Raw genomic sequence first — 14,989 nt, forward strand, 5'->3', positions numbered from 1 at the left:
TTAAAAATGTAAAATGTCTGGACCCTATAAGAGTACATGATGCGTTGATTAAAATACAAAATAAATGTACAGAATTAAAAAATAAATGCTTTAATTGAGCTGCTGGGACGTTTATGAAATGAAATCAAGTGAACTTGAACGTGATGTATTCCGGGTTGGTCAGACACTAGAGGGCGCTCCTGAGTGAGCTCAAAAAAATTAAAGAGTTTTTTTATAAGAGCAATTTATAAATTATTATTTTTATTTGTATTTATAACTTCAACTTTAGATTTTTTGATACAGAAGCATAAATAGTTGAATACTATCACCATATTTTTTAATGCTGTTAAACTCCAGGTAAAGTCATTATCATATGTATTTATTTGATGAGACCATGGGCTCTTCTCCAGTGATGGGTGTTTTTTGGCTTTTTACCTGATCGGCTCGTGATCTGCTAATAGTGTTCTGACTTACTATTCATATTATATTTCCTAAAGATTTCACTCCTCAAAAATTCTGTGTTTTGCAGGTAAAAATCAAGGTGCTTTGTGAACAGCGTTGTTAGCTAGAGCACTGAGGCAGACTTACTGTCACAGTTCTCACTAAAACCAATCCTGAAGTAGTGGTCATTGTACTTAGGATGATTTACAGAGTGATAAGCATAGTGAAATGTTATGGCATATCTCATATCATGTTTTTTTTTGTTTTTTTTGGCTTCCCCTTGAGACCCCTTGACTATACATCATGGACCCCTGGTGTACCTAAAGCACAAAGCTGTGATAACCATGGATCTAGAAGATCCACCACCACTTCTTCTGGCTTCTTATACCAGAACCACCTAGGAATCTATAAGAGTCTACAGTATGAGTGCCTTCAATGCAAGGTTTATTAAACACTAGATGCACAAAACACATAAAAAAAGAACTAAGCAAACCTGGTTGTGTGTTTCTCTGCAGAGACACAATGAATGAAAAAAAAGCTGTGGACACTTGACACGTTGAAAAATGGTATTTATTACATTCAGTTTGTATAACAAGAGAAAACAGCACTGCATGGGTGAATAAAGGCAGTGCAACACCATTGGCACAAATGTGTCAGCGCCATTAATACACTGGTTATAAACACATATGAAAATGATCATTGACTGCAATACAGTTCTGTACGTTTTCTAAGGCACTAAGGGCACCTTCAGTAGGTCATGAAAGCAAAGCATAACCGTTCAATTAATCTATAGACTTCCCCATGATAAAAAAAAAAACAACAACCAACATCTAATACAGTCTTCTTCATTTAGAAAGGTGGACTACGCACTGTAGTAGAAAATGTATAACAATAACATGATAATGATGAATGAGTCATACAGAGTTTTGCCCCCAAATCACTCACTCCTAAATGTTTAGCAATGTTTTCACATTTCTAATCCTGTAAAAAAATTCCCCCAAGACCCTCCTCTCCAACCTCCCTTCCCTAATCAACCTGCACAGCTCCTGAGATAAAAAGCACTGAATTCTGCTACCAATTTGGCACATTTCAAGTTAACTTGCTCTGATGCCATCATAAAAATACTCTATTTTTGAAATATTACAAGTTCTAATATAAAACATTTGTAAAGATTTAAAGGCTCTAGCTGATTGGATGCTGACTATCTTGTCCATCAGGCACCTTTACATCATTACTTAGCCATTACTGAGCTGAGAAAAAGGCACAAAGTCAATGAAAACTAGATCACACCTGCATTAGTGGTTTGATGAGTAATCATAATCAGATTATTAGTTGCCACATGTCAAACATCTGATCTCTCCACTTAATTACAGCTTTTGATTCCAGCTCTTTGTACCATTTGTAATCTGTAGCTTGTCTCGGATTCAAACGGTCTGGGTGCGAGAAACTCTTGTTGTCCAACTGGATAAGAGTGCTACCTACCGTTCTCAGACGACACCACATTTGAGTACATATATACATTCAAGAGGTGGGGGGGGGTCTACACACGGTCCACAAACTTGAGGTTGATGGGTGCGCCAGGACACAGCAGGCCATGGGTTTTGGCCCGGATGTCGCCTGTGAGCGGAGACACCTGGATGTGAAACTTCTGAAGGAGCTGTGAGAGAACAGAGAGTTAAGGGTTAGAGACCACAAATACCGCAGACAGACATTACATGTGTATGGAAAAGTGCAGTCTGCTAAAAGTAGACACTCAAACACAATGGAAGAGCTCACAACAACGAGAGTGTGTGCTGTGTGGCAGGTTAGATTTGTTTCATCGTTGTTGTAGATTTTTTTACTGAGATCCGCCGATATACAGATATCCTTAGATACCAATGGCCATAAAAAGTATTGTTTTGCTAGTTAGAAGTACTTAGGATAAAAAACAATGTGCACTGATATGTACATTTAAGGTATTTTCCAATGGACAAGATCATGCTGGCCTGTTCCAGCAGCAGTAAAGACTTGGAGAAATGTCCACTGAGGTACACTAGGTGGCGATATGTGCCTTTTACTTGATAGAAGAGGAGGGAGAAGACTTCAAGCCATTCCCTCACAACTCAAACAGCAGGACAGCCAAGAGGGTAACATATTTTCAGTGCTGACTATATGGAGAATTTGAAGGAGAACATTTTGGAAAAGGAGAAGATTATGGAAAAACGGCAACATTTGGTTTCTTCAGGGTTAATATTGCTACTCAGTGTGCTTGACGAAATCGCTGCAGTCCTATTAAAACCATGTACCTCCATTCTGTTCAATTTTATTTTTTGTGCATCATATCAACACACCATCTGACAAGTGGACCAACAGAAATATTAAAAATGACCTTAACTTAGCTATAGCAAGTGCTTCCTAGGCAGTTGCTATGGTATTCCAGGTGTTTGCTAAGTGGTTGCTAAATGGGTGCTATAGTGCTATGGCTATAGCTATGGTTGCACTAGATCAGGGGTGGGCAACGGGGGCCGGAGTCCTGCACAGTTTGCTGATTTCCCTGCTCTTGCAGAACTACTAAACCTGGCAATTAACAGGTGGGTTGAATCAGGTGTGCATGAGCAGGAAAAGCTAAAACTGTGCAGGAACTTAGCCCTCCAGGACCAGAATACAGATGTTTCCTATGATACCCCAGGTGTTTGATATTGCATGTTGCAAGGGGGTTGCTATGGAGCTGCTTACTGGTTTTAGAGTGTTGCTAGGTGGTTGTTGGGCAGGTGCTGTGGGACCACAGGCATTTGCTACAGAGTTGCTAGGAAGTTGCTTGATGGTTGCTATGGACAGATTTCTTCCTCGGTCATGTAAATGAACCTTCCAGCCCACCAGATAAAGGTGATGAACCTCAGAGTTTATCCTAATTTTATTCAGTTGCACAATTCCTTTCATCAAGTTCTGCTCCTGTGTTGAGACACACATCCTCACCTGGGTGAGAGCCAAGTGCATCTCAAGTTCTGCTATTCTCCTGCCAATGCAGCTCCGGATGCCGTAGCCGAACGGAATGGAACCGAAGTTGTCCACTCGATCTGAAGCATCTTTCCGGAGCCAGCGGTCTGGGCGGAATTCCTCCGCGCGGGGGAAGTTCTCCTCATCCATAGAGGTTGAGTAATGACAAAGAGCCAACTGTGTCTGAGAGCAGGAAAGAAGGAAAGACAGGATTAGTGTGATGTTACAGATGATCATTTGAGGAGTCATCTCTACTCTGCAGCTCTATTGCATTTGCACTCCATCATTCTTGCACAATGGACCCATTATCTGGCACATTAGGTCATGCTGAGGTATGTTATAGAACACATACAGTGTGTAGTCTTACCCCTTTAGGAATGAAGTAACCACCCACAACGAGGTCATCCTGGGTGACACGACCATTGCCAGGAAGAACAGGGAAAAGTCTACAGGTAACAGACACAAATAGAGAGAGGTGAGAAAAAAAGAAAGAAAAAAAAACATAAAAAATATTAATTTAAAATGAAATACTACCATGAATATTTAATAAACAAAATATTTAATTTTAATAACTGAATTAAAAAATATATATTTTTCTTTTTGTATGTTAGCATCAAATGCTATTTCTTGTGCGTTTTGTGTGAAAATATGAATAAAAGAAAAACAAATTAATGAAAAAATATATATATTTGATGAATTAAAACCTTAAAAAACATTATTTATAGTGCAATACAAAAAGTGATAAAAAAATAAAGATTATTCATATGAATTTACTGTGAGAATTTGTTTTTTTTCAGGGCTCCCCCTACAGTCAGGGAGTGTAATTCACTTTTACACCACTATTGTAAATACAAATCAGGCTATGAGCTCGCCCTAATGGACAGCTGTATATGTACATTTGTTGACAAGCCGAAGTGAACTGAAGCAGACGCACTGAGGCAGTAGAGTAATATTAAAGGATTTTACTCAAATATGATCTAGATAACCCAGCATTACACAGTTTAGGGAGAGGTCTTGTGCAGCTCTAAAATTGCTAAATAAATGGCATCAGTATTCACTGCAGCCTTAAAAAAATATTCCAAACTAAAAGGAGAACTCCTTTATCCCCTCAGTGAATGGTTACAGCTTAGAGGTGCGTACCTGAGGGTTTCCTTGACCAGTCCTCTAATGAGTGGCAGCTGAGAAACGTCATCAGCAGTTGGGACCCGCCCACCCAGCACATGGGTGATTTCTTCATAGATCTGCTGCTGCACTGTGGGATGCCTGGCCAGCAGGTATGTGCTCCATGATAACGTGAAGGAGGTCTGAAGGGAGGGGTGATAGTAGATGAGGTACAGATCTGCTGAGGTATAGCTTTGTTATCTATATTCTAGTTTTCTTACAAGCTTGCCAGCATTGGTTGACTGCAGCCCAACTTTACACTGGCTCTGACCAGTGTCTACAACCCCAATACTGAGTTTTGAGGCAGCGATTCGGACTGGAATTGCACATTGACTGACTCAAACCTGCCCTCGAATGACCAGGACAATCTTTTGTCTCTGAACTAAAGGCCACGCCATTTCCAGCCAATGTTGCGGCTGGCGTTGACCAACAGTCAAGTCAAGTTTATTGTTTATTGTGTATTTGCCTTTTTCTTAAATGTCCTTTCTTTACAGAATATACAAGAGTGACCACATTAGCTAAACACGCAGCCAGGGCCTTCCTTAACAGTAGACTGTAGCTGAGGTCTGACGTTTTAGCAGGTGTAACTGACCTGCTAATAGTAATAAAACACTGCTATAGACTCTTGGACTTGGACTTTGCAACTAGGCAGACTCAAGACTTGACAGCCTCGTGCATACGCAGAGAAGAAAAAAAATAAAAAGAGCACAGTGTTCAAGGTCAGGTGAACACAAAGATCTCCATGGAGACTTGAGTAATTTGGCCCCTTGCTGTGATTTGGCCGCTGAGGAAGAGTTCATGAGAAGTTCAAATGAGTTCCAATGCCCCATTTGCCAGCTACCCATTCGCTGTTGGGTAGCTGGCACTCTTGCCTTTTTTTCACGAGCCTATTACTATAGCTGTTCAGCCTGTACAGAGGTTACTAATTCAGAGTGTATACCTACTTTTAAAGAACCCTTGAATAGGCCGGACTGTGCCACTCTTATTAAATGAGCAACGCCAGCCACCCAAGCTGTGCATTCTTACCGTGTCCACACCAGCCAGGAGCATTTCAGTCATGTTGGCGTAGATCTCTTCTAGGTTCATCTCTTTAGTGACCAGCAAGTGAGTGAGCAGCCCACCCTTCACCTCCTCGCCCTGGTCCACCTTCCTTTTGATGTCGGTCAACCTTTTGTCAACGTGGATCTGGCCTGAGAAAGCACAACAAATCCACTTACTATTTAGCCGGTGTTGTACAACCCTCAGCACAGATGGGCCGATACACAATATGGACAAAAGTAAATGTATCTACAGTCCAGGGAAGGCTTTAAACTAGATTTTCAGAGCATTGCTGTAAGGATTTGATTGCATTGATTGAAGCAATAGTGTTAATGAGGTCAGTATGTTCAATGATGACCACCCACCTCATCCCCTTCTCAAATTCCTAACTTATCCCAGAAGTACTGGATGTAGCACAATCATTCCAGAGGACAAAGTTCCACTGCTCCACTGCTCAATGCTGGGGGGGCGTCTACCCCTCTAGCCCCCCCTATACCCCTCTATAGGTTCATGTTTATCTGCTCCAGAAAGTTCTATTATATTGGCAGTACTTCTATACAAGGACTAGACAAGCTGGGTGTGTGCATACTCCATGTACCCCTACTGAGGCAATAAGATTTACTGTAGAGGCGCGAGCCCCCCCCCCTCTATTTTTGCCTGATTCTTACATTTATAACCCCAAACTTACGGCCTACTGGCCTCACAGTTAACATGACTCAAACAAAATCCATGTAACCTGAATATTATATTGGTCAGTTCCTACTGTTATATTGGTCAGTCCACAACCCCATTATCCCAAAACCTCCCTGTCCGCCATGCTTACTGAATTTAAAGAGACCGTCCCAGGAGCTGCAGAATTCCTCCCAAGGTTTAGGCAAGACCGGGCGCAGCCACTTGGGGATGGCCCCAGCGTACATGGTGGTCTTGAAGGAGCTGAACATGAGATGAAGTGCTCTGATGTATTCCTGACTCATCTTGGGAATCTCATCTTCCAAGCAGCCCAGACGAGTCTCGTACAAGATGGACGCCACACCTGAGATGAAAATATGCAGTTAGTGAGAAATCATCTTCTGTGCAGGTACTGGAAAGGTACAAACAACCCTTAAGTAGGTACATTAAATATGGATCCCTGGACGATCACCAATGCAGATTTTAACCCACACGGGCATGTCATTTCCTTGTTCCTATATACCTGTAGCCTAAGACAGTATGCCGATAAACATGCTCATTGTTTTGCTGTAGTGGTTAATCCAAGTTTTCTGGTTAGAGATACATTTGAGTGGTTGTATTAGCTGCTTCAGAGGGTCTTATGTCTGAATGTCTGAAATGTAAATTGCAGGCTAAGCTTTTCACCAGCAGGAGGTTAATGAGAACATGCAAGCCTCAGCATGAGAGGCTCTAGGGCTTAACACTGGTTACAGTGACCCCTCTATTCCATGGCCATTAGTTTCTCAAGTCTTTGAAGCATGCAAACAAAGCAAAAGACAAACTACCCCAAAACCAAAAGGGCTGGATAAATGGATTTAAATGTTATGGGAATCCCTTCAGTGTCTTTGGGATGCAGTGCTGTTCTGCAGCCAAGGCTCAACATTGTTAGACTTACGCAATCAGCTCTAATCTCACGTGCTCACACCACACTGTCCATTTCTCTCCACTCCAAAACAACCTCTGGATGAGTTTGACTACTGATGAAGTTTCTTACAGATGCTGTACTGTGTGAATGCATTCAGGCAATTTCAGCTGAATCCATTGCTGACAGACGTGAAAATGCACACACACATCTTAAGAGTCTAGTCTCTCTAGAGACGTACTGCCAATAGAATTGGACTCTCTGGCGTGGATAAACACCCATTGGTGCCATGCCTAATGTCAGGCGTGGGCTAGAGGGGTATGAAGCCGTGGAACTGTGTTCTCTGAAATGATAATGCTCCATCCAATATTTTTGATGAGTCAGGGAGTCAAGAATAAGGAGGTAGAGTGGTGATCATCCAACATGCAATTCAATCGAATGCAATCGGAAACCTCCCCTTTGACAGTAGAGACAGTTACTCCAACAAAAGCAGGATAAACTCATCTTTACTTTAGGTGTCCCAATACTTTTGTCCATATAATGTATTTGAGGTCGTGTTTGGACTAAAATATCTGCATGAGTATCTGGAGGTTGTTCCAGTCCGACTCACCTTCCATAGCATATTTGAAGAACAGGTCATTGATGTTGAAGACAGTGAGCCCGTCCGGCTGCTGGCAGCGCAGTCTGCGCACTTTGTCCACAAGATCAGCCACAACTTCGTTGACGTCGTCGGAGAAGACTGCAACGTCGCGTGGACGCATGATCAGCTGACGCAGCACACTGCGCATGTTCAGCCACTCATCAGCCTCACTGGAAAGAAGAAAACAGAGGGAGTTAACACACAATCTTTCCATTCAGGTCATGACAAGACCCTTTTTTTAAAAGAATTCTTTTTTAATGGCCAAGCTGTAGCGATGGGCGATACGCCGCTATATTATCATCATCATCATCATCATTAGATCACATGGAGTGAAGCGTATGGTTTTTGGTGTTTGACCACCCACTAATAAATGCAAAGGTAACAAACTGGGCCTTACGCTGAGATGAGGCCAGTGGAGCGCCCCCTCAGGTCTCTGTACTCTTTCCAGGACTCCATGTTTCCTCTCTGAGGGGTCTCGCCCTCTGCCCTCAGCACCTGCGCCACCAGGTCACGGTCTGCAATCGACACGACCAGCTGCGGCCCGAAGCGCGACTTAAAGATCTTCCCATATTTCTGACTGTGCTCCAGCTAAAAGACAGAGAGAGTGAAAGATAAAGAGAGAGAGAGGTAAATGACCATGTAACTTTCACAACTGCCTCACTATTGCAATAAATACATGATCGTGCTGCGTTCCATTTAAACTGGGATGCCGGATTTTACGAGTTCCAAGTGGGACATTTCAACTGGAACGTCTCCGCAAGTCGGATTTCCTACTCAGAAAGTCAGGAGAGCCTCACCAACCCAAAGTTCAAAATCCAAGATGGCCGCACCATACATAAATAGTAATAAACGCAGGAGTGTTACACAGCGTATTAGCACTTCTATCCATTTGTGCCTCGTTAAATCAGTTGTACACACAGTACTGTCCGACTTGTGGACGTGTTCCCACGATTTTTGGATGCGTAAAATACCGTATCAACTCGTACAGCTAACAATGCGAACATGAGACATAGGAAGTGAGACATATTTTGGTTGGATTTGCTATATAAAACACTGGTAAAGGCTTGTCAAAGTCTTTAGCTTGACTGTTTTTTGGACATGTTTAAAATAGTGTCTAATTATTATTATAATTTTTTTACTGGAACGCGGTCAACTCGGTTGTGACTTCAATCCCAGCTCCAATATTCAATGTCTGAGGTAGACGCAGCATTAGTCTTCAACATGAACAACAAGAAAGCATAAAAATCTACTCTCTACCAATATTTCTATTTTAATTTCAGATTACTGGTAACAAATAATGTATATATAAAATCAAAATAACACTATTTAAGCTCAACAGGAAACATTATGATACTGATAAGTTAGCATTAGCGCCTCATGCAATGTTAGCAGCAACCTAGCTAACAGGTTTAGGATTTCCTACACTGGATTTACCACTAATTATGGCAAGTCCGTCTTAAACACGGACATTTGACGCTTGTGAACAACGTTAAAGTAACATTTGTATGTCGAGCTATCATTGTTGGAGGAACTGTTAGCCTGTTAGCAAGTTTGCATAAACAAAAGCTTGTGTGATTAAAATGTGAAAATGGCTTGAAATAATAAATTGTGTGGACAACACGTCTAAACATTTTTCTCAAATGAATTGTGCTTAAAATGATCAGAAAGATTTTTTTTAGATTTCTATACAGTTTTTATGGATGTAAATATAATATGTTAAGACTGTTTGGAGAAAGGGCTTTTTAAAGGTGCACGTATTTGTCACTGTACAGTGAAATGTGTCCTCCCATTTAACCCATCTGTGGTAGTGAACACACACACACTAGTGAACTAGGGGCAGTGAGTACACACACACACACCCAGAGCGGTGGGCAGCCAACTCCAGCGCCAGGGGAGCAGAGAGGGTAAAGGGCCTTGCTCAAGGGCCCAACAGTGGCAGCTTGCCGAGCCCGGGAATCAAACCCACAACCCTGTTATAGATATCCCGGTGCTCTAACCGCTGAGCCACCACTGCACTTAGCAAAGGGTGCACTCCGAAGACTTTCCACACCATGTTCTAGATACCATGCTAGCTCAAATGAGATGAAATCCCAGGCCCCCTCTTTCTCAAAACTCTTTGGACAGTAGAATTGGCACGTTCTTCAAAAGGCCAGTCCTTACATTTTAGCTACCCACCCCTCCCCTCCAAACCCACAGAGCAGCCTAAGGCCTTGGACCACTTTCCACATGTGCGCTCTCTCCGAGCTGGCATGAAAGAAGCTGAAAGTATGGCTGAGAGAACGCAGTTCACATCAGGCCACGCTTTGAGCAGCTTGCCCCGGCTAAACCCCTCCACTTCAAACTGCAGTGAAAACTTTATGCAAATCCAAAAGTATTACACCAGACAACGCGTGAACTAGCAGGAGATTTGCACTGCTGACCAGGCGTCATTCATAAAACGCCTCATTACAACAACTTTTGCACATATGTACAGTACGCTCAGTGAGCCGTGCTGAAGAGCCATTCTGGTGTAAAAATAGCGTTTAATATGTTATCAGTCATATTGTGCAATATCCTGTAGTACGCCACTGCTTCCCTCAACCTTATCGGTTTAAGAGAATTCACTATTTTGTATTATCATTCTAATTATTATTATTATTATTATTATTATTATTATTAATTAAACAGCTCGCCCCCAAAAGCCTATGGACGCCCATTCCCACCACTGAAAAATTCCAGCACCCATTATTAAATGAACTGCCATGCTGTTACTTTGAGATAGTAAGTCATTACTTTAAGATACCAGGCCAAGTCATTATGTCGAGATAGTAAGCCATTGTGTTGAGATACTAGGCTAAGTCATTATGTCAAGATAGTAAGCCATTATGTCCAGATACTAGGCTAAGTCATTATGTCTAGATAGTAAGCCTTTACTTTGAGATACCAGGCTAAGTCATTATGTCAAGATAGTAAGCCATTGTGTCGAGATACTAGGCTAAGTCATTATGTCAAGATAGTAAGCCATTATGTCCAGATACTAGGCTAAGTCATTATGTCTAGATAGTAAGCCTTTACTTTGAGATACCAGGCTAAGTCATTATGTCTAGATAGTAAGCCATTGTGTCGAGATACTAGGCTAAGTCATTATGTCGAGATACCGGGCTAAGTCATTATGTCGAGATAGTAAGCCATTATGTCGAGATACCAGGCTAAGTCATTATGTCGAGATACTAGGCTAAGTCATTATGTCGAGATACTAGGCTAAGTCATTATGTCGAGATACCGGGCTAAGTCATTATGTCGAGATACCGGGCTAAGTCATTATGTCGAGATACTAGGCTAAGTCGTTATGTCGAGATACTAGGCTAAGTCGTTATGTCGAGATACTAGGCTAAGTCATTATGTCGAGATAGTAAGTCATTACTTTGAGATACTATGCTAAAATCATTATTTTCAAAATCATTATTTTGATATACCAAGTCATCAGAGATCCTGTTTGCTATTTTGGGATACTTTATCATTATTCTGAGATAGTATGTCCTTAATCAGATCTAAAGTAATTATTCTGCTTCAAAATCTATTTGATGCCTTATTAACTTATTAACCATTGCCTCTGCCCACATGCTTCCATCACTGCAGCTTGTCAACAAATGCATGTGTACAGCTGTCCATGATGGGGCGCCTATAGCCTGATTTGCATTTACAGCTGTGGGGTAAAAGTGAAATACACTCTGCAACTGTAGGGGGAGCCCTGGAGCAAATATATACCCATTTTCTCGCAATAATGCTTTTATTAAATTATCTCGTGCTAAGTTTTTTTTTTATCCCCAGATAACAAAAACAAGTTAACTTGAGATCACACGGTAGGTTTTTAGGTTTAGACTCTTGGTTTTGCTTTCAGTTTAACAAATGCCCGCTAGCAGCACCACACGGAACCCTGCACCCACCTGGATCTCGTGGATGCGACTGAACCCGTCTCGGCAGAAGAACTCGATGAGGTTGCCCATGGCGCTGGGTCCGGGCATCTCCCGCAGGCTCTTGACCCGGCGACCCTCCACGAGCTCCTCGGAGAGACCGGGATGGTCTGCCGCTGCGGCGGTGGCAGTGGTGGTGGCGGTGGCGGTGGCTGCGGCATCCAGAGAGCGGCTACTGGACGAGCCGTGAAGCGCAGAGACCGGCAGGAGGAACCGAGTGGAGCTCCCAGCTCGGAGCAGCAGAGCAGCGTTCAGCACTGAGCCGAACAGAGCCATGTTGAAAACCCACAGAGAGAGAGAGAGAGACACAGAGAGAGAGGGAGAGAGAGAGAGAGAGAGAGAGAGAGAGAGAGAGAGAGAGAGAGGGAGAGAGAGAGGGGGAGAGAGAGAGAGAGAGAGAGAGAGAGAGAGAGAGAGAGAGAGAGAGAGCAGTAGAGGTCTGGGATCTGAGCTGAGCTGCGTCCCTTAAAAGAGCCTCGGAGGGGACACGGGAGGGGGCGTGGCTGGACACGTGAGTTTGGCAGGAGTGGGGAAGGTGGGAGGGTCCGTCCCAGGGGTGGGGTTGGGGGTGGGGGGGTCAGGACTGGCTACTTTGGCTACAGGAGAAAATGAACTTATGTCACCGCACGTCGGTTCGGGGTGTGAGAGCTGAGCCCCCACATACTACGTGCAGCAAAGCCCCCCGAACGGCCTGGCTTGAACCAGCCTAAAGGGGATTTCTACCGACCAGTCAAAGTTTCAGAAAGAAACAGCAATGGCTGAAATGTGAACATAGTGGGAGTAGTTTGGTGTGAAATGGTTCAACTGTTGAAAAACGTGCAGATTTTAGATTTCTCAACAATGGTGGTGACTGGAACCAGAAATCCTGACCCCTACAGCAGAGCTATAGACATTTACATACTGTCCAGACTGACCTGTGGACCTGCTGTAGACACCTTCTCATTCAATGTTTTGATTATTTTTTCATTTTTTTCCTACATTAAAAAATGAAAACTTTAAAAGTAAACTTTAAAACGTTCAACAAACCAAAAGAAGATTTTTGTGGGCTATTAGCTATTACCTGGGGTGCTGTTAACCTGCGGTGTCCCAGGCTGGTTTCTGGGGTTTCTCAGAAAACACATCGAATGCGGTGTGATCAGAGGTGTCAAGTAACAAAGTACAAATACTTCAATACCTTACCTAAGAAGAAATTTGGGTTATTTATACTTTACTGGAGTAATTATTTTTCTCCCGACTTTTTACTTCTACTACTCTTTACATCTTCACGCAATTATCTCTACTTTCTACTCCTTACATTTTAAAAATAGCCTCATTACTCCTCTTTAATTTTGGGTTGTTTTCATTCTGCTTTGTCATTATTTCAAAAATAAAAAATAAAAAAAACTTTCCAAAAAAAAAAAAAAGCTCCACCCAGAAAGTGTGAGTTTGATTGTGATTGGATGGGAAATATAAACATACACCATTCTGACTCCCTATTGGTTTGAAAGTGATCCATCACACCTGCACACGTCACGTCACTCTCCAGCAAGCGCACAGCAGACGTCTATAGTCTTGAATACAGACGTGAATACTTTTGACACCTTTGGGTGTGATGAATGGCCACCAAATACAACTTCAACACTTGGAATCAACTCTAACCTGTTATCTCGACACAAACAAAGTTAGAAATGGGCCACACCTGGCCATAAAACCGCTTATCAGTCAGTGGACCGTGCTGGTTTAAATACCGGGTCATGCTGCTTGCTATCAGCAGCCGGAGTCCAAGAGAGCACAAATGGCCTTGATCTCAGATCTCAGAAAACTGATGGAACTTCCTTTCTGAATCACTCCTAGTGTGATGTAGGCATCTGTTAGCTGTTGCATCGAAACTGGGGAGCCTCACTTTCCACCGAGCTCGCTGGCCACCTAGCGATGCTGCATCAGCGGCAGTTGGCAAAGAGGCGGTGGCTGGCTTCAGATGTTGGACGAGACGTGCTAGTATTGGAGGGGGAGTTCACATGAGGGGTTCATTGGGTAATTGGCCTTCCAGTAGAAAATGAGTTACAATTAGAAATTAATTTAAACAAATGAAAATAAATCAAGATAAACGAACAGCATGACATGATAGTGATACCATTCTCCTCCATAAAATGATATTGAGCATTCAGGGAGAATAGCATGTCAAATCATTACTACTGGTCATCAGCTTTTTGGACAGAAACTGCTTGGTTATGGTCTGGATGCTGTGGCCTCTCCTGCCACGCTCAAGGGCCAATAGTGGCTGACTGAGGAGGGCTGATCCCAGATTTGCACTCCATCCAAGTCACTGGATAAACAGGAATCTCAATTTCTCGTGGCTAGTAAAAACAAACTAGCTAGATTATCCACTGAACTAAAGGATAGGTTTACAATGAAAAAAAAACATCAGGACTTGAAGGACACCATAGAAACGTCCAGTTCTTGCTGTTCTTGAGACATGTATGGGGTGCTCAAAAGGCCGGACCACAATGAAATTGTAGGAAATCCTAAACATCCTAAATCTGCTTAGCATGTATAGCTGTTTTGGCACTGTGAAGTAACTTTCCAGACCACGTGAGAAGTTACTGAGAAGAACCTGTGTACTGGAGCCAAGCTTGCCTTAGGTGACACGTACAGTCGCTTGGACCCCTGGCATTACTGTTTATTTTCACCCAATTAAACAACACTTCACATCTCTAATCGCAGTCGTGGTCTGATTAGGATTTCCTACAGCTTTCCGTCTCTGCTCTCCTTCTCTTTTCTCGCTTTTTCGGGGAAAAGAGGCAGGTTGTAAGCAGAATGCTGACTCAGCATTTTCCCAGCATCGTGAACGTGCAGAAGGGTCTCGTGCTGATCCTTTGTTTACTGCGAAAGATTTGACATTTTTGTATAATGAAGTACCCCCCCACCACCACCCTCCTCCTCGGACACACTACATCAGCCGTAGCTGGCTCATGTTGACCACACGCATGCCTTCCAAGTGTCTCTATGTGAGGCCTTCTCAAAGTGTTCCTAGTCAAATTATACATTATATGTCCAAATATTTGTGGACACCCTTATCTAATGCATGCATTCAGCTGACACAGATGTGCAAATGTCTAGTCCCTGCAGAGAAGTACTGCCAATGGAATAAAACCTTCTGGAGCAGATAACCATGAACCGATTGCCACCATGCTGCCTAATGCCAGGCGTGGGCTTGAGGGGTAGAAAGCTATTCAGCATTGAGCTGTGAAG

At 42.8% G+C, this 14,989-nt stretch overlaps 1 protein-coding gene across 1 annotated transcript; it reads right to left on the bottom strand.

Moving 5' to 3' along the window:
* Nucleotides 1-972: 972 nt before the first annotated feature.
* On the bottom strand, nucleotides 973-12,126 carry cyp27c1 (cytochrome P450, family 27, subfamily C, polypeptide 1). Its single transcript, XM_072682859.1, has 9 exons — nucleotides 11,732-12,126; nucleotides 8,203-8,393; nucleotides 7,776-7,975; nucleotides 6,419-6,628; nucleotides 5,584-5,747; nucleotides 4,537-4,700; nucleotides 3,764-3,842; nucleotides 3,376-3,579; nucleotides 973-2,077 (listed from the first exon to the last, which is right to left on the bottom strand). The coding sequence occupies exons 1-9, from the start codon at nucleotides 12,032-12,034 to the stop codon at nucleotides 1,961-1,963; spliced, it is 1,632 nt and encodes a 543-aa protein (XP_072538960.1). The 5' UTR covers nucleotides 12,035-12,126; the 3' UTR covers nucleotides 973-1,960.
* Between the last annotated feature and the right edge of the window lie 2,863 nt (nucleotides 12,127-14,989).

This window comes from Salminus brasiliensis, chromosome 7, assembly GCF_030463535.1.
Source record: "Salminus brasiliensis chromosome 7, fSalBra1.hap2, whole genome shotgun sequence".
Taxonomy (NCBI): domain Eukaryota; kingdom Metazoa; phylum Chordata; class Actinopteri; order Characiformes; family Bryconidae; genus Salminus; species Salminus brasiliensis.

Coding starts and splice junctions, on each gene's coding strand:
- cyp27c1 (XM_072682859.1), bottom strand. CDS start 12,034: ATGGCTCTGTTCGGCTCAGTGCTGAACGCTGCTCTGCTGCTCCGAGCT. Junction 6,629..7,775: donor CTTCAAATATGCTATGGAAG/GTGAGTCGGACT, acceptor TTTTCATCTCAG/GTGTGGCGTCCATCTTGTAC. Junction 2,078..3,375: donor TGCACTTGGCTCTCACCCAG/GTGAGGATGTGT, acceptor GTTCTCTCACAG/CTCCTTCAGAAGTTTCACAT.